Here is a 19,501-nt window from a genome sequence, read left to right as displayed (position 1 = left end):
AGGGTGGAGCTGTGCAAATGCAGGTGAGTGGGAATGAGAGAAGAAACAGCTCAGCAAAGGAGCAGATGGAGCAGCAGCGCCCTCTACAGGTGACATGATCTTCATTCCTCTTTGCCTGCCTTCACTGAGCCCCCTTAAGGCAGCAGAGGCTTGGGTTAATTTTAAATCCTCCTCTAGTCCTTGTGCTTATTGCTAAACACATGCTGAGGGCACAGTTGGAGCCCAGATATCTGCACTGACAGTGTCCAAGGTGGTCTTAGGCATCAGCTCCTCAGATTTTAAACAGAGCATTTGAAAATATCGAGGCCTTTAAAGTTAAAGCAAAATTCTAGTGATGAAACTGTAGGTTGGATGGTGGGAAACACAGCGGATGTCTGGGCATGGAGGGAGGCCTAGAAGATGCCCTGGAGTTATCAGTCCTAGGCCAAGGAGGATGTACCATGGGATATTTCTCCTGGGCTTGGAGCCCTGCCATCTAGATGTAAAAAGAACAATCCATTTCCTCCACCACCCTTTTCTGTCCCTCTGCTCTGTTACCCCCCCTCCCCCAGCAGCTTCCAAGGACTTTTGAAGTTCCTGGTTCTCTACCAGTCTGGAAAACTATTCCATCGCAGACATTGTGTGATCCTTGTCACAGGAGAAAAGGGATGAAATGGAGTGGCAGACAGCCGTCTATTGCTGTATGTTAATAGCATTTTGGCCCCACTTTTACAGTACGCCCACAAAAAAGAAAGAAAGGCTTCTTGGATGTGCCTGAAAAATAGCCTATCCAATCATGCCCTGTGCTGGTTTCTCAGACAGATCATAATGCATGCAGACATACATAGTGCATTCTCCTAGAATAATATACTGCGAGGAGGGCAGAAGGCAGAGGCCCCTACTTCCAGATTCTTGATTTCAAGGGCTCGAATGCTTTGCTCCAAGGGAAAGAATTGATTTATCTTTTTTTGTTGTTGTTGTTGTTGTTTCAAAATATTAGCTTCCACATCTTTTGAATCTAATCCTGTGTTTTGTTTGACTCAATGTTTTTGTTTTGATTCACACCTTATCTGATGTAGCTGTCATCTCAGACTGACCTGGAATTTATGCCATGTTTCCCAAGCTGCTGATAACCCTGTACTGCTCCTGTCTCAGCCTGGAAAGGGTTAGGATTACAGGTGTGTGCCAACACATGTGGTGCATGTTTTAAATGGGGCCAGTTGCCAATAATACATAGAAAGAGACATTAGGCATTATTATGAAAACCTAAGTTTAACATTTTGTTGGAAACATCTGCCAGTATGAAGTGGACTTTCCCAAGGGAGGCACCGGCCGCTGCCTGAAAGGATGCTGGGTACCCACAGCATCCTTTGTTTCTGGTGCAGATCTCCAGGGCCGGCAGCCCTTTCCTACTTCTACTACTTACTTCTCATTCAAAATGCAAAGTTCTCAGGGCTCTTCATGGAAGACAAAGTTAGAATGTTGATTAAAAGGGTCTCTGGGGCAGTGATCCTTGAGGCTGGGGACCTGTGACACACTGAACTGATCAGGAGAAACAGGATGTTCCCAAGTCTCCATAGGGCTAGACTTTGGGATGGGCTCCCAGGTTCAGTGGGGCTGCCTTGTCCGATAGACCACTCAGGCTGGAACTGAGAATTCTGCTTGAGAAGCCTGTGGACTGCAGACCAGGGGCCCAGCCTCTACTCTATTGCAATGTAACCTGATTTTCTAAAGGGTAAGGGTTGGTGAGGGATCCGGGGAAGTGAGTGGGTGGGTAGTGCTGCCTGTAGTTTCAACTAGGAAAGTGAAAAACTGTTGTAGTTTTTATGTCTGAATAATGCCTCAAACACTTTGTTAATGTGGTATATTCACCAGCCCCTTGTGTTTTGAGAATTCATATAATAACACAGTCTTAGTACCCCTTCTGGATTGTCTGACTACCAAGCGAATTAGTTTATCCATGTCATTCACTCACTCATCAGCTATTAGAGTCTACTACAGTCACGGTGAAGGGTGTGCAATGATGAACAAGATCAAAGTTCGAAGCCCTTCCTGTTCTTGCCGGAATCCTGGATGGGAGATGAGGAAAAGGCGTTAATCTCGCTCCTGTTTCAACTCCTGAGCAAATTTAGATCGAGTACTTAGCCATTGTGCCCTCCACTCTCTGTATGTATAAAACAGGAAGGGCCAAATTGTCATTGCACTTACTCATTTAAGAGTTTACATACAAACAGTTAAATAAAACCTGTTTTGTAGCCTGGCTCAGGAGAAAGAGGCCAGCGACTATTCTGTCATAGCAGGTGATAGAGAACACTGTCTCTAAGTCTAGTCTTTACTGTGAGCACCCACAGACGACAAATGACAGCCACTTCTCACAAGAACATTGTGCAGTCGGGATAATGGCTTTATTATATGTATATACAAGTACGCATTTATTGACTTTTTTTTTGCCAAAAGTAAGGGATGAGGTAACAGAAACTTACAACATGGTAATGGGATAGCTGCAACAGGCCAGTACTGAGCCCCAAGACTCCAAAGAACGCAGAGCCCACACATCACAGCTCCCGGGCAGTGTAGTTATCCAGACTACAAGGGTAAAGGTACAAGCAGCAAGTGACAACAAACACGGTGGATGAGGCAGTTGCTCATTGGGGATGGAGCAGGCTGGTGGGTACCTGGGGTCACTTCTGGGAAAGGGCTTTAAAATCGCATGAATCCCCCATATCTTTTTTCTATCTCGGGAATTTCTTTGGAGTAGCTTTCCCCTTCTTCATCGGAGGGCAGAGACTCAGCAAAGCGCTTCAGGAAGCCTCCGTATCTCTTCTGGTAGTCCATCCACCACTCTGGGCGGCCCACCCTTCTCATGAAGCCCCCATAGCGCTTCTGCAGCTCCTTCGCGTCGTCTTCCAGCTGCGGGCTTCTTTTGAGGCCTTTCATGAAGCCGCCATACCTCTTGCTCACGTTGTCATCATCGTTGTCATTGCTTTCAGGGTGGTGGCTTTCTCGTGCGCGGCTGTCGCCTGCTCCTAGGAGCTCTTTCAGCAGCAGGTCGGAGGAGTTGGCCAGGGTGTCGCCCTCATCTGCATCCTTCTTCATGAAGCCGCCATACCTCTTGGCAAGGATCTCACCTCCATTCATTTCTTCTGGTTCCACAGGATAAAGCTCATCCACCTTCTTCATGAAGCCCCCATACCTTTTCATGAACCCTCCGTACTTCTTGGCTAGCAAGTGGCTCTCATCCTGTTTGCCGCCGTCTTTGAACATGTCGATGCTATCCCAAGGGAACTCAGGCTTGGACACCTGCAGGAGATCCTTGCAGGTCTCCCAGATTTTGAGAGAAGGTAGCTGTCCTTCACATTCCAGTGTGCAAGCCTGGGAAGACAAGGAGAGTCATGACCAAAAGAGACCCTTCTGAGGCAATGATGGACCATAGTTGTTTGCCTTAGTACACACACTGTCACAGAGAAAGGCTGTTTCTATGCTCTCATCATAGCTTTCTCTCACACTGAACAAGCAATGGACCGGGGAGCATGGAAAAGGAAGTAAGTGGGTAAGAACGTCTTGCTGGAGATCTTGCTGGGTATGCTGCACCAGCCCAGGACTCCAAGGGATCCCCGAGTTTACCACAAATGGCTGCCTTCAGAACCCAGTCTTGCCACACTGTTTCCTATTGAAGATGCAGTTTTGTCTGATGCTTTTGGAGCCCAAAGGGAGGAACTTTTATTTACTTGATTAGGGACATTTCCTAAAAATTACCTCTATGTCCCTGTCTTATAAAGACAATCTTATTAATGAGCCTTATGAGATTTATTAATAAGTGCCCCTGTCACTATCTTAGTCTCCCTGCAAATACTTTCTACCTTTAAAGAAATAAAACAACTGCAATTCCAAAATAAGTTTATCGAGAAAGCCATTCAAAACACTATTCCACACTTATTTGATGTGAGTTACTTGACTGGCTAATATATCAGATGTTTTGACCTTTCTTTCTCCCTGCCCCAACCGTCTTGCTGCCTTGTGGCTGATTGAAACAGATTGCATCATTTTGTACCAAATGCTGTTAGTTACCTGGATGCAAATTCACAGATTATTCATATTATTTTCTTAAGATGAAGTCATTGGTGTATAAAACAGTTATTTCCAATATAGTCATATTCTTTAGTAAAGGAAGAATTAGCAGTATATTGTTACTGCTTTCTTATTATTGATCAATTAAACCCAAGCCATAGTCAGTTTTAGGCTATACATCTTAAATGGACCTTGTTCAGGCACTTTTCTATTCAATTGCTTGCCTACAGTGAAAACAACATGAATATTGATTTCATTACAATATCCTATAATGTTCCTAAGCATTTCAGGGGACTTCACCACCTTCTAAAAGACCCTATAGGCACCAGGCCACAGCCCTTGATTTAGACAGGAAATCCAGACCTGTTGTTGGCATTTAAAAATTGATGTATTCATATTTAAATACACACATTATTTTCACCATGAAAGCCTTTTATTCATGCAACAAAAAATCTCCTGGAAAGATAGTTAACCAACTTTTAATGGTTATTTTAATTTTGTGTCTAAGAAAATTAAATATAAATGTGTATGTAAAAGTTAAAGAGGAGCTAATTAAAATAACTCATTTTATTCTTGAAACTCTATGATTAAAGACTCAAAACATCATTAAAAGGTTAAGATGTACAGATGGCAATACGATTCCCACTCTAAAAAATTATGTCCAAAAATGAATGTCATTGATGTAGTGTCAGAGGCACTTACCATTCCCCGAGTGCTCTGATGGAGAGCACATGAAATGATACCTTCCAGATAACTGTCAAGGCAGCCTCTCATTTCTGTGCCCATTACACTATCTCATGGGAAACTTGGGAAATATTTATTGACTTATTTTGTACCTTTGGCTAGGCAACTTCATTTTGCCCATGAGTTCCAGCTAAAATTCCAGAACAGCTGCAATTTTAAGAACATTCAAGCATTAACTAATTCCCTGTCAGTGAGAAAACAGCAACATTCAGTGTACACCACGATAGAAAACAAATTACCCCTGCAAAGGCTTCCTAAAAGATGTTTTAACTGATAGCAGCTTTCCCTAACCTGTTCTTACTGCATGTGGTCTCCATCATCTGCACTACAGATAAGGACAGAGAGCTACAATAACAGGGACAAACTGTTCCTAGGAAAAGCAGGGAAAAGAGCAGCACCCCTCCCCCACCCCAGCGATTCTGTTAATGATGAGCAGCAGTTGAGAGAAGTAGAGAAACCAGAAGTTTCTCCACTGTCTGGCAGCTACTTGTCATACAAGGGCCTCTTCAGCAACAGAAAAGGAAGATGGGCATCACTTCTGAGCCCATCTGCTGAGTGAAATATGCTTGAATAGGTATTGTTAAATGCCAGGTATATTTGAGTTCCCAAATCATATAATTTAGTAAATCTGCTACTAATTGAGGTCACATGATAGGATCATAAACACGTCTACAATTCATATCACCATTAGAGAAGCTTGCAATATGTGTTGAGTTCCTTAAGTTCATACTCTGCTCATCAAGCAGAGGGTAGAGATAAAATGCTAGTGACTGCCCAAAAATTACCCATGGCTGTGCTCAGAATCCGGGAGCTAGACAGTGATCTTCATCGCGGTATAGTTTTAATCTCTTATTCTCTTGTGTGGAAAGCCCATTATGCACAAGGTTGATTCTTACTTGCACTCACACAAATTTTAGGGAAACCTCTCAAGCTCACCACTACAGGAGATGGAACAGTTTCCCCTCTAAATTTAAATACACAACAGTGCTCATCTCTCTGAGGCCAACTTAGTCTACATCAACTGAAATAGACCATCAATCAAGAGATTCAAGTGAAGCAAACACGCATCCAACTGGAAATATCATCTTGAATTTTCGGACTCTCTTATTTCTTCTCCATTTCAACCCTCTCAAAAATGTGAAGCTCCTGGAAAGGCTAAGTGTAGGCTGGGCAGTTTGATCTAACGCCTCCCTCTCTGTTGAGCTATGAAGGAATTTCAAAGACAGGGCAAGTGACCATTGAGAGAGCGAGTAAAAGCAAAGCCCCTGGAACCCCAATCTACGGATTCAGACCCAGTGGACCCCACTCATAATTGGGAAGCCTGTGGACTATGACGAAGAGAACAGCCATTTTGTCTTCCCTGGCTCCTACGTGGGACAGGCTGTCTTTGGACTGGTTTCTGCTCCTCCGGCGCTGGCTGTTTGTCCTGTGCTCTTCTCGCAGCCTAATCAAAGGGTCATTTTTAGCCATTACTACAAAAGTGCAGTCCAGACAAGGCAAAAGGGAATTCTGTTTTCCCTTGCTCGTGGGACTATTAGTGAGTTCTTTCTGTCCTTTCTTGGCAATTCCCTTAGACCTTGCTTTCTTTTTTCCTATCCAGAGAGGAGAGAGTCAGGCTAAGGAAGCCCAAGAAGAGAAAAAGGGGTGGGGGTGAGGCACTCTCATTAACAACAAAAATTACCTTCTTTGCAGGAAGGATGTTTGTTTGAAGGGCCCGTTGCTTGGGTTCTAAAGTTGGGGTGCCGACTTCTGTCAGTCTAGATGAAGTAATATCCCAGATAAGACCCGTTTGGGTTCCAGCATCCCCAGAGTCAAAACAAAATTGGTTTGTGTGGAGATGGATACCTCAACCCTGCAGGGTCCCAGATAGGCTGGTTCCAAAATTGGGAGACAGAGCAGATAGGGATCAACATTTTGGAAGGGTCGCCCAGGTCACCAAAGGCTCGCGCTGTGCACCTTCCAGGGCGAGTGACAGCTAGATATTTGCAAGGCTGGCTGCCTGAGCATGACCGAGGACATCCCCTCACCGAGAATTCAACTCACCAGGAAGTTGATGTCTCCGGGGCGCACCAGGCGGTAGCTGCACTTGGCGCAGTCCTGGCTGCATTCTGCCTGCACTGTAGCCAGGAGGCAGGACCCAAGCGCCAGCAGCCAGGTGCAAAGTCTCAGGAACCGCGCCATGGGCTGCAGGAGAGAAGAACGCGCTTCTGGGGACCTGTCCTGTCTCTGATAGATTCCCCAGGAGGGTCGTGGAGATAGATCTTCAGAGACCCTCTTTCCTGGACCCCGCCCACAACCCAACACATTCCAGGGTTCCTCAGGGATGGCTTGGTCCGGAGTGGCTCCGGCTTTCCTGGGGCTTCCCCGAGGGCATACTGTCTTCCTGGGGCATTCTGTCTTTCCGGGGGTGGGGAGCTTCCTGTCTTTCTGGGGGCATTCTATCTTCCCAGGGGCATCTTGTCCTCCGGATGGCATCCCAGCTGTTCTTTCGAGGGCGTCCTGTCTTCCTGGGCATTGGTTGCCCAGGGCAAGATTCTGCAAAAAACTCTGGAGATCACAGCTCGGGAGCGAGCGGGCGCTCCGGGAATAAGGACCCGGACCCCGCATGGCAAAGAGGAACCTCGAGAAAGTGGGGCGAACGCATGCAATTAGGAAAAACAGGTGATGGTCACCACAGTGTAGGAGACTTGGGGGGGGGGCAAACTCACTCACGTAGCCGCAGTTCAAATGGAGCAGGCTGCTGGAGGAGCGGGTCCTAGATGTCTCTCTGCAAGGGAGAGAGAGAGAGAGAGAGAGAGAGAGAGAGAGAGAGAGAGAGAGAGAGAGAGAGAGGTGTGAAGCAACAGCGTCGGGGAGCTGGTGCAAGGCGCGGGGCAGATCGGGGACTCACCGTCGCGGTCCTCGGTGTCCTTGGGATGCGGGGCTCTGAGCCTGCCTCGCTGTCCGGAGGTTGGCAGCGGCCACAGCCACTTTATAATTAGCCCCAAGCCGAAGGAGGCACCCGCGCCCCAATCGCCGGCGGGCTGCAGCTGACGCAGGCCCTACGCCAGCCCGCGCCGACGCCTGGCGGGAGGGGACGTCCCCGCAGCACGCGGCCCCCGAGGGTGGCGGGTGCGAGTGGGCGCCGGAGGTCCCCCCCCTTCGCAGCGCGCAGCTAGGAACTCTGGGGAGGGCACGGAGGGCAAACTGCTTTCCCTGCATGAATCACTTCGGTGGCACCGTGGGTGGGCGTGTTTGAAAGGGCAGATGGACTTGGGATTCGGGGAACCTGCCCCTTCCCCCACCTCCTCTCCAGGAGTCCAGCAGGGAAGTCCGCCGCACAACTCTCTGAGAGTCGTACTTTTTCATCTCTCTGCCCCGAATTCCTCGCCAGCAGCGTCAGGTGCACGCAGTAGGCATTCAGTTAGTGGTTACAGAAATCAATAATTGGAACTTTCGGTGGATCTTAAAACTTTCTCTTTTAGGTCGGTGAGGTCTCCTGCCACAGAAGTAATACCTCAGATACACAAAATCATACAATCCCCCCAACCCAAAACAAAAAGGACGCCGCCCCCCCAAAACAAACAGACAAAAAACCAAAAAACAGCTTCTGGGAAGCTTGTTCTCCAGGAACCACAGGAAGGATCAATCTACACTACCTGGGCGGACTTCCAGGTCCAGGACTTTCTGTCGCCAATGTGCTGCACAGGGTGTTTTGGGGGTGTTTGATGAGTAAGAGGAGGGTCAGGGAGGTGTGATGTCAGTGTGTCAGGAGTTTGGTGTGGAGGGAACGCCTTTTCTTGGGGTCTTGCTCCATGGGGAGGGACCTGGATGCTGAAGGGAGGCTGGGGCTCCGGGAAGTGAGTCTGCTGATCCCTCACTTCCCGGATCTGTAGATGGTCTTAGGAAGGAAGCCTAGATGTTACTCTAAGGTCTCTCTGTCTCTGTGTCCGTCTCCATCTGTCTTTATCTCTCTTTGTAAAAAGGCAGCTGAGGTAACATGATATTATGTCGGCACACGAGAGAGAAGGGGCGATGTTAGGACAGAACCAACTGAAATAATGGACAAAATCCACTTAACCTACCTGGCCCCAAAAGCTGTTTTTAACCACCTACTATCTCTCTCTCCTTTGGATCTTTTAGTTTACCTTGCATCCTCTTTTTAAAATTCACCCATTGTTTTTACCTATTTCCTTCGTCCTAGAAGGGTATCATAAACGGTTCGAGAGTTCATAAAAAGAGGATCTCAAGGCTTTCCCAATCATGCAAGTTATTTGCAAAGTCTCCACCACCATTTTCAACCATCACAGCTCTTGCCTGCACTTCGTTCCTCAGAGGCTCAATTTGAAATGCGTCTCTCATTTTGGTCGCTAGAGGGCGGCGCTCTCCTGCGATCTATCCCCCCTGCAGGACTCACTGTGCTGGCTCAGGACACTCTAAGGGGATGCTCCAAGGGGTACCCTGGTGAGCCTGCTTTTCCCCCGGTTGGGGAGGCCTTGTACTGGACCAGGAAAGCACAGTGCTTGTGTGGTACGGGCCAGCTTTGCCCTCTCTACTTTTAGACGCTTCCCAGTAGCGTTTTGATGACTTTTGCTCATTCGTGCTTTCTCTCCCAGACACAAAGGAGAGCTTCTGTCTGTCGTGAGTGACTTAAACACGATTTCCTCATTGCCCATGTTTTGTAAAAGAGACCACGGCACTGCAGTACAGTACAACATACCTAACAGAAAGACACCTTTCTACATCTGGGCTTTTGTACACCTGGGACTCCGGAAGGCCTAGTTTGCTTCTCTTGGAATGTTTAATGTCCTCTCTGGGTTTCTTGAGAGGCTATGTTTTCTCTGGCTTTAAAAAAAATGTCACAAGAGAGGCAACACATGAGAATGCTCCCCAGAAGTCCCCAGGCCTGTCTGGCACAGACAGTTTGGTTACAGCCCGTGGTGAATAAATGTGTGCCGACTGGCTGATTTCATGAATGAGGCTTCCTTGGGTTAATCTTGTTTCTCTTCCTATCACCTCCTCCTGTCTCCCTGGGAGTAGAAGTCCTATTTCTGTATTCGTTTCTGTTAGGTACGAATAGTAGCAATGACTGATTTGGGATTCTTTCTTTGTCATGATCTTTTAAATACATGTGGTAGAGTTTGTAGCTGCATTCTGAGAGGAAGCCATTTTAGAAATCAGACACCCAAACACAAAAGAGTACCTGTCTTAAAGCATTATAGTCGGAGATTTCCGATTCTTGGGTCAAGACCCAAACCTTACCTTCTGACTCTAGGGCATCAAATACTCGCCCAGAGCTAGCAGAGTGGCTTCCCAAGGCTTTCATCTGGTTCTCAGCTGTTCAGCAAGGGGTTTGAGGCAGAGGGCAGAAGAAAAGTTTGCCCTCCCATCCTTTCTCATGCCACCAAGCACGTGAGATCAGGGCAGGGAGCACTTCCCTCTGGGCCCTCTCTCTAAGGCACCTGGAGGATGAGGTAGCTCTGCACCAGCCGAAACTTCATGCTCTAGCATGTCAAAGTTTTGGAGTTATGCCAGAGCCAGGAAAGCTGGCCTGTGTTGTGCTCCAATCTGAGGGGCACACTGAGCCGGGCAAGTTAGCACGAAGCATCCCTGTGTTAAGGGATTCTTTTGGGTAGGCCCAGGAAGCTGTTGAAGAGCAACTATGAAATAGTCACGTCATATCGAGCTTGATGCTTTTCTCTTGTCATAATCTCCCATCTTAAGGACGTCGTGTGCTGGTTTATTCTCATTTTCAAAATTCCAGAAACAGATACGACTCTTGGAAGAAGAGGTGACCTAGGGGTATGGTCACCAGAACTGAATTTAAGTGAGAGCAATGGGCGAGGAGGAGAGAATGAGAATAGACAAAAACACCAAGCACGCTGTTAGTACACGATAAGCCTAAAGGGAAGAATTTTCCAAATTTGACCCTTACCTGTCAGACAGGGGGAAATGTCACTTTTAGGATTGAGTATTGGCAATGAGACAGTGGGTGAAACAACTTACGTTCTGACTTGTCGGATCCACAGAAGAAGTTGCTGTGAGTATAGTCAGTTTAGGGTCTGTAGCGCAGCTTCACTTTCAATAGAAACTTTTGATAGGCGGCGATGAACAGTGACATTAAAAGTTTGCATTGCCTCCTTGGACGCGGATCTTGTTTAGCAGTTTGCCTTTGGTTTGCTCTTAGTCGTTTGCAAAATTAAATTCCCAGCTTTACCCCGGGACTCTGCCAAGGAAGCCAGCCGTTTCCATGGCCGAGGCTGTGTCAGAGGGGACGTTACAATTAATTAGGCTGTGAGCCCTGTCAATCACTGAGATGAATGTAGCCAGTCTGGATCAGGTTCTTCAGGGAATTTTGTTGGAAATGCTTCACACCACAGAGGCCGCATGTAATAGATACTAAACACTAAAGCTGTTCTGGAATGCATTTCAGATGGCCCTGGTTAAACTAGAGGGGTCATGAAACCAGACCCAGTCGTGGGCCTGAGACAAGGAACTGGTAGGGATGGAACTGAGTGTTGAAGGGTGGGAGGGAGAGGGCAAGTACAGTGTACATATGTGATTGTCTTACAATATCAGACAGCACCATTGATTTTAAAACATTTTTCTATGACTAGCCACAGCTATCTAGTTTCCACACACCCTGGATAGACTCAAGTACCCAAATGTTTTGGCTGTGACCATCACAGGAATCATCTCATCACTAACAAAGAGTTTGTGTGGTAAAGGTAGGGATGTCCTGAGTTTGAGGCCTGCCTCTGTTCCATAGGATTTTATAGGGGATGTGTCTGGGTGTCTGCAGAGATGACCTGTCAACAGCTCATCAAACAGAAAGGCCAATGGGATGGAGTCACAGGAGAAAGCAAGGCCCTGCCCTGAAGCTGGAGAGATCTAGAAGTAAATGCAGAAAAACAAAAACAAGACCAGCTTGCTGGAGCAGAAACCCATGGCACCAACCTCTGTGGATTAGTGTCACAGTGGGGCCACCTGCATGCCAAGTGGCAATTCCTGCAGCCTCAATGCAGCCAAGGCTGCAATAGAAGACTCAGGGATCCAGGCTTGTGGGGCCTTACACTGTTTGAGTCTCATCTCTAGGAGCATGTCCTGGCTGTCCTAGTGAATTCTGGAGAAAAGTACATGCCGGGAAGGGGAAGATGACCAGTCACAGAGCATTCTGCTTTAAAGCCCTCCCACCACAGGGGGAGCCAGGTAACCTGAGACTGGCTGACCTGAGGGGAAGAAAATACCAACTTCAGGCCACTCAAGCTGTTCTGTTCCACTGACAAAGAGCGTAAGAAAGAACACATGCACAGTTTGCAGTTCAGGGCACAGGCTAACTGTAAAACAGACTCTCAGGGCTATAGAGCCCCTTGATGGGAGATGTCATCCTGTATATGGTTCTCATACTGGGTAATAATAAAGCACTGTTGGCCAATAGGAAGGGAAGATAGGAGAGACAAGGAGGAAATAGGAAGTAGTAAGGAGGAGTCAAGATGGAGGGACTGGAGAGAGCAGTATGCAGCAGCCGGCTCCCGGTAAGAAGACCACGTGGAAATACATAGATTAACACAAATGGGTTACTACTTAAGACAGAGCTAGCCGATAAGAAAGTAGTAACTGGCCAACAGTATAATATCTAATACAGAGTCTCTGTGTGTTATTTGGGGCTGGCGCTGCAGCAGGACCAGACCAGGCGGTGGCGGGCGGAAAAACCGTACTCGTTACAGCCCCTCCCTCCAGACACAAAATTACTATTGGTCTGTTGTCATCAGCTCCTTTCCCTCGGTGTCTTATATGCAGCTATCAAGCTATTAATAAAAAAAGACAAGGCAGACTAAAAGGTGAAATAACAGTTTGAAGTAAGCACTGGATTTGCACAGATACCACAGGGGTGTTGGTTTCCTCAGACCAGGCATTTATAACAGCTGTCACATACATGTGAGGAATATGTAAAGAGTTGCAATGGGTAAATACACAGCACCACATTAGAAGACATCGATTAAGTAGGTAGAGAGTTCAAACATTTAATGCAGAAGCAGAACAAAACACCAGGGGCCAAGCATGCTGTAACACAGGAGAAGAATATATCTGATAACATTGTTGGACCTGATATGGTTAAGGCAATAACATTTGAACTAGAAGATATGTCAACAAACTTTCCCAAATAGAAAAAGAGAAGAAAAAAAAATCAGGATTTTAGGGGTGTGATACACAACTGACAAGGCTCCAAAAGGGGAAGGAAGCAGTTACATGCATGTCTGGAACTCTAGCATTCTGGAGACTAAGCCAGGAGGACCTCCACAAGTTCAAACCCAGCCTATGCTGCATACAGAATTTCAGGCAAGCATGGGCTTTAGAGTGAGACCCTGTCCTACAGACAAACGAACAAATAATAAAACCCCAAATCATTATACATACCAGAGTGCACGTCCAGAAAGTTCACTAAACATCCAGCCCCATGGATAAGAACAGTGTACATTGGGACCATTGGGTAGAACAGTGTGCATTGAGCCCCACGGATGAGAACAGTGTGTATTGGATTCATTGGGTGAGAACAGTGTGTATTGGATTCATTGGGTGAGAACAGTGTGTATTGGATCCATTGGGTGAGAACAGTGTGTATTGGATCCATTGGGTGAGAACAGTGTGTATTGGATCCATTGGGTGAGAACAGTGTGTATTGGATCCATTGGGTGAGAACAGTGTGTATTGGATCCATTGGGTGAGAACAGTGTGTATTGGATCCATTGGGTGAGAACAGTATGCATTGGATCCATTGGGTGAGAACAGTGTGTATTGGATTCATTGGGTGAGAACAGTGTGTATTGGATTCATTGGGTGAGAACAGTGTGTATTGGATCCATTGGGTGAGAACAGTATGCATTGGATCCATTGGGTAAGAACAGTGTGTATTGGATTCATTGGGTGAGAACAGTGTGTATTGGATCCATTGGGTGAGAACAGTGTGCATTGGGACCATTGGGTGAGAACAGTGTGTATTGGATCCATTGGATGAGAACAGTGTGCATTGGGACCATTGGGTCAGAACAGTATGCATTGGACACACCATTGTATAATCAGAGGGATTCACACCTAAGGAAAATTCCTGAAAGAGGGCCAAGAAACTTAGAGGAATAAGGAATGAGTTAAGTTTGCCTTCTCAGAAACAGATGCGAATACCTGACCTGTGGCCTGGCAGGATATGGCAGGACATGCTAAGTTGTACGAAACTCTTACAGTTCTGTATTCCATGATAGCATCCTTCAGAAAGAGTTTGATTGCAAAAGATTATGGAAGTTTTTCCTAACAAATGCAAGAAGTGTTAAAAGGAAATCTTTAGAGAGGAAGAGATGGGAGTCAGAAATCTGGGTCTAGAGGAAAAAAAGGAATAGTGTAAGTAAATTACAAATACTTGTTTCATTGTTCTTGATCAAGCCAACAGATAATAAGATGCCTAAAGTAACAGTATCAACAGTGTGTTTGAATACAAATAATAAAATGCAAAACACCCCAACAAACCAACCAAAACAACAATAACAAAAACAAGTCTTACCAAAAGAAGTTTAAAGAAAGTATTAGCTCTACTGGGACAGTAGTGTGGGAAAGGTGACTGACTATTCTGTACTGATCCTTTTTCCATTGTCTTCCTGTTTCCTGTCCTGATAGAGCAAGAGGAGCAAGGTCTCCTCCCTCCCTTCCTCCCCCCTTCCCTCCCTCCCTCCCTCTCTCCATTCCTCCCTCCCTCCTTCCCTCACCTTCTCTCTCTCCCTCCCCTTCCTCTCTCCTCCCTCCCTTCCTCCCTCCCTTCCCTCCCTCTCCTCTCTCTTTCCTAGTTCCCTTTCTTTTTGAGTTTCTACTCTCTGTCTCTCTGTGTCTCTGTCTCTCTCTGTATTGTTTATCTGCCCTAACAAAAGTGCCCTAAGCTTTAACTGATTGAACAAATTCGCTCATCATACTCCAAAATCTGACATGCTCTGGGCTTCAGGCTGCACCCACCAAGCCTGCAGTAGATAGGGCAATAAGCTATGGTGGAGGACCAGCTGTCCAGGTGGAGGTCCTTTTCTGCCCAGTGAGAGGTGCTTCCTGATGTCAAGTGTCTGCAGGTGTTTTCATACGCTTTCGCCTTCATGTTCTCCTCTCCAGGCTTCCTTCAGTCGCTTCTGTTTTCTCAGTCTTACAGAGGATGGGAGCTACGTTCTTTGTCCTGTCTACGCTTGCTCCTATGGCATGTGTTTTCCAACAGGCTTGTTTCAGCCACATTCGGCCAAGGCCGCGCTGTGTTGCAAGCTAGATATTGGCCAAGACAACATATGAGTGTTAGCTATAAGTTCACAAGGAAAGAAACATGCAAGGATTTATATTTCAGTCTGGTTATCCAATACCAAGTGGTTATTCCTGAAATCATACCAAGCAACACTAAACATACTCAGCGGGTTGTATTTATGCATTTATGGATAAGTAACAACCAGACACAGAGGCCTTGGATAGGAGAGGGAGTAAAGGTGTGTGTGTGTGTGTGTGTGTGTGTGTGTGTGTGTGTGTGTGTATGTGTGTGTAAGGGGACTGCAGGGAAAGGGGCAAGGGGGATGTTGGAGGGGGAAGAAGAGGGAATGGTCTAATATTTTAATAAATGTAAGGAAAGCTTGGTGTGAGCACCCCAGGAGCTCCCTTTAGGCAGCACAGCTGGACACAGAGACTGCAGAGCTCCTGTGGAATGCCCACCTGCTGTGCAGTCTGGTGCTGAGTCCAGATTGCCTTTCCCTCAGCGTCTGCTTCTGGAAAACGTTAAAAAGAAAGTCTTATTTTATTACTTTATGTTTATGGCTGTTTTGCCTGCACATATGCATATCACCACATGTATGCCTGGTGCCTGTGGAAGTCAGGACAGGGTGTCATGGCCTCCAGGGGTGAAGTTGCAGATGGCTGTTGGCAGCCTTGTGGTGCTGGGAAGTGAGCCTGGGTTCTCTGCAAGAGCAGCCAGTGCTCTTAAGGACTGAGCCATCTCTCCAGTCCCTCTGTGAGGATTTTGCTCCTTATGCCTCACATTTCTCTGTCCTTTCCCTTGTCCCACTCCTCCCTCCATCCCCAGGGGGCAAAAAGCTAGTAAGTTCTCTGTCTCCTTTTGTTCCAGTGACTGGAGTCTATGGGTGGGTATCTCGGAGTCTGTCAGAACTTTAGTGGGAATAGAGAAAGCTTGAGTCCAATCCCTCAGCTACCACCACCCATGTTGAGAGGATGTTTGGGTTCTGGGTTGGAGAGAAGCAGGAGGTGCTCCTGGTACCTACATCACCATCTCAGCTGCTCACAATCTCTTTCTGTCCATCCATCCATCTTCCTTAGTTCATTTTGGAAATGTTTATGTTCTTCCACGTGCAAGTCTTTCCCCTGTTTGGTTGAGCTTACTCTTCACATTTCCGATACTTTTTGTTGCTACTGTAAGTTTACTGTTGTATTAGTTTTCTTTTCAAATCATTTGTTAGTGCATAAATACAATCAATATCTGTATATTCATTTTATGTCTTGCCAACGATGTGAATTTACCAACCCTAACAGTATTTTTTTGTGTGACATGTATATGCATTTAATGTCATCCTCAAAAGATAATTTAGAGATTTAAAAGTGTTTTCTTGCTTTCCTGGCAAGTATTTCCATGCTATGTGGAACAGGGGTGGGTGGTGGGCCCACGCTTACTTGTACCTATGGTAGAGGGAGAACTTTGACTCTGAGTGCAGCATTATTTTCCTAGGCTTTCCCCGTGGAGCCTTTGTTATGCTGATATAATTGTTTTCCCTCCTCCTTTTCTGTGTTTTTATTATTGTTATGACAACTGTTGGATTCTGCCAGTCTTTCCAACATTGAGCTGATCATGCTCCTTCATTTCCTTGTTCTACTACTATAGTGTATCACATTTATTTATTTATTGTATATTGTACCATTTATGTCCCTAGGATAAATCCCACTTGGTCATGGTTTGTATTTTGTTGAGAAAATTTTAATGTATGTGCATAAGTGATGTCCTACTACATTTAATTTTGCATCATGACTTTTCCTTATCTTTGGCATTAGGGTAATGATGCCTTCGTAGAATGAGTTCTTCACTTTCCTTTTCAACAGTTTGGGAAAGAGTTATACTTTCTTCTGTAAGTGCTTGGTGGAACTCCCAAGTGAAGCTATCTGGCCATGGTTTTCACTCTGAAATGTTTTGATTATTGATTCCATTGTTGTTGAGTTCAGAGTTTGTACTTCACTTTAGAGTCTCCGTAGGTTCTATGTTTCTAAGGCTGTGGATTTCTTCTGGGTATGAATTTGTTAATGGTAATTCTTGTATACCAGTTGTAACAGCTTCTGTTTCATTTTGAATTTCTGGTCAGTTTTTTTTATATATTCCATCATAGCATATTTCAAAATCAATTTGAGACAGGGTTTCACTCTGAACCCTAGACTTATCCAGATGTCACAAACTTGTGAATGATGCACCAAGGTCAGCTTCCTGAGTGCTTGGGCTACAGGGCATACTTGCTCTATTTTCTTCTTAGTTTAAAACTTTGTCTATTTTAAAAGTCAAATTTAGTTTCATTGACCATTACAATGTCCATTCTTTATTTCCATTGTAATCTTTATTATTTCTTTCTTTTGCTAAATTTGTGCTTAGTTTTCCTTCAAATTCCTTGAGGTACAGAGTTACATTTTTTACTTGAGCTATTCCATATTAGGATTTATAGTTACAAAAATTCCCTTTAGTGTTGTTTCTGTTATGCTTGATAAACTTGGGCACATTATGTTCTTGTTTTCATTTATCTCAAGATAATTTACTGATGTTTTCTTAATTTCTTCTTTGACTCATCAGTTGTTAATGAGTGTGCTGTTTATTTCCATATGCTTGTAAATTTTCCTTTGTTTTGTTACTTATTCTTATTTTCATAGAGTTATGGTCTGAAATGATATTTGGTGTGACTTCAGTCATTGTAAACCTGTGACAGTTTTCCTTAGTGAACTCTCTACAATGTACCAGTACCTGAGAAGGATGTGTCTTTCCCTGCTATTAGGTGGAATATCCTATGGGTGTAATGTGCTCATTGGGCCATAGTGATGTTCTTTCTCCTATTTCTTTTTTTATCTATATGTGTTCTGTCTAGTATTGAAAGTGGGAATTAAAACATATTGTTATAGCGTTACATTTCTGTCAGTCATTGTTTTATATTTGCAGGTATTCTGATATCAGGTACTGTTCTGGCTTGGATATAAATTGCCTCCCCACAGGGTTATATATTTTTATGGTTCCCCAATGGTGACACTGTCTTGGAATGTTTCAGAACCTTTGGAACTTGGGGCCTAATTGCATAATATGGTCCCTGGGGAGGGGGCCTTGGGTTTGTAGCCCCATCTCCTGTCTCTGTATTTCCTGATGTTTGGAGGTATAACATGTCACATTTTGAATGCTCACCTCTGTCCAGCTAACTATGGAATTCCGGCTTGCCATTCCTCTACCCAGATAAAAATGAAACTAAAAAATCCTTAAGATACTACATATTCATCATTGTTTAATCTTACTGATAAGTTAGTTATTTTGGCTAATATAATATTTTAATATACACATACTATTTTACTTTGTTTTATATAAGCATGTTATCCTACTGTGTTTTGGTTACTATTTGTCCATTCACTTAAATCTGAATGGAGTCCTTTGTAGATGACATAAGGTTGGTTCATGGATGTTAATCCATTCAGCCTTCTATATCTTTTAACTAGGAAATTTGACCCATGTACACTTCAAGCAGTAATTGATAGGAATGGCTCATCAACTTTTTTCCTTTCTTTTAATTAATATATATATATATATATACATACATATGTATATATATATATATATATATATATATATATATTTACATTCCCATCCTAGTTCCCTCTCCATCCTCTCCTCCTTCACCCTCCCCCCACTTACTATCTGCTCCTCATAGAGGATAAGGCTTCCCCTAGGAAGTCTACTAAGTCTGTCCCTTTAGGAAGGACCAAGGCACCTCTCCACCTCCCCCCAGATCCCAATGTTTAGACTGAGCAATGTATCTGTCCATTTAGAATGGGCTCCACTAAGTCAGTCTGAAAATTAGTGTTAGATCTTGGACCCACTGCCAGTGGCCTCATATATTGTCCCAATCACACCATTGTCATCTATATTAAGTGAGTCTAGTTCATTCTTATGCAGGTTCCCCTTTGTCAGATCAGAGTCAGTAATTTCTCACTAGCTCAGGTCAGCTGATTCTGTGGGTTTCCCCATCATGGTTTTGACTCCTTTGTTCATATTTTCGCTCCTCCCTCACTTTGATTGTACTCAGGAGCTTGTTCCAATGGTTAGTTGTGGATTTCTGCATCTGTTTCCATCTGTTTCTGGAAGAGGGTTCTCTCTTCTCTGGGTCTGGGTATCTTTTGCTTTATGTCTGGTATCCACTTACAAGTTACTACATACTATATTTGTGTTTCTGGTTCCGGGTTACATTACTTGGGATGGGTACTTTTTAGTTCTGTCCATTTGTCTGCAAATTTTAGGATATTATTGTGTCTTACCATGAGTAGTACTCCATTAATAAATGTACCACATTTTCTTTATCCATTCTTCAGTTGAGAGGCATTTATGTTGTTTCCAAGATCTGGCTATTAAAAATAACGTTGCTATGAACATAGTTGAGCAAATGTCCTTGTGGCTTGAGTGTCCCTTCTTTGGGTAGATGCC

General features: G+C 44.9%; 1 protein-coding gene across 2 annotated transcripts; it reads right to left on the bottom strand.

The window, feature by feature from the left end:
* Positions 1–2,573: 2,573 nt before the first annotated feature.
* On the bottom strand, positions 2,574–7,700 carry Penk (proenkephalin). 2 transcript variants are annotated; one of them, XM_051197509.1, is made up of 3 exons: positions 7,682–7,700; positions 6,835–6,975; positions 2,574–3,351 (listed from the first exon to the last, which is right to left on the bottom strand). In XM_051197509.1, the coding sequence occupies exons 2-3, from the start codon at positions 6,970–6,972 to the stop codon at positions 2,680–2,682; spliced, it is 810 nt and encodes a 269-aa protein (XP_051053466.1). In that variant the 5' UTR covers positions 6,973–6,975; positions 7,682–7,700; the 3' UTR covers positions 2,574–2,679. The 2 variants fall into 2 exon arrangements, with proteins under 2 accessions (XP_051053466.1, XP_051053458.1); XM_051197501.1 differs by lacking the exon at positions 7,682–7,700 and adding an exon at positions 7,504–7,619.
* Between the last annotated feature and the right edge of the window lie 11,801 nt (positions 7,701–19,501).

This window comes from Phodopus roborovskii, unplaced genomic scaffold (genome assembly GCF_943737965.1).
Source record: "Phodopus roborovskii unplaced genomic scaffold, PHOROB, whole genome shotgun sequence".
Taxonomy (NCBI): Eukaryota; Metazoa; Chordata; class Mammalia; order Rodentia; family Cricetidae; genus Phodopus; species Phodopus roborovskii.
This window is presented reverse-complemented; position numbering and strand designations above follow the sequence as displayed.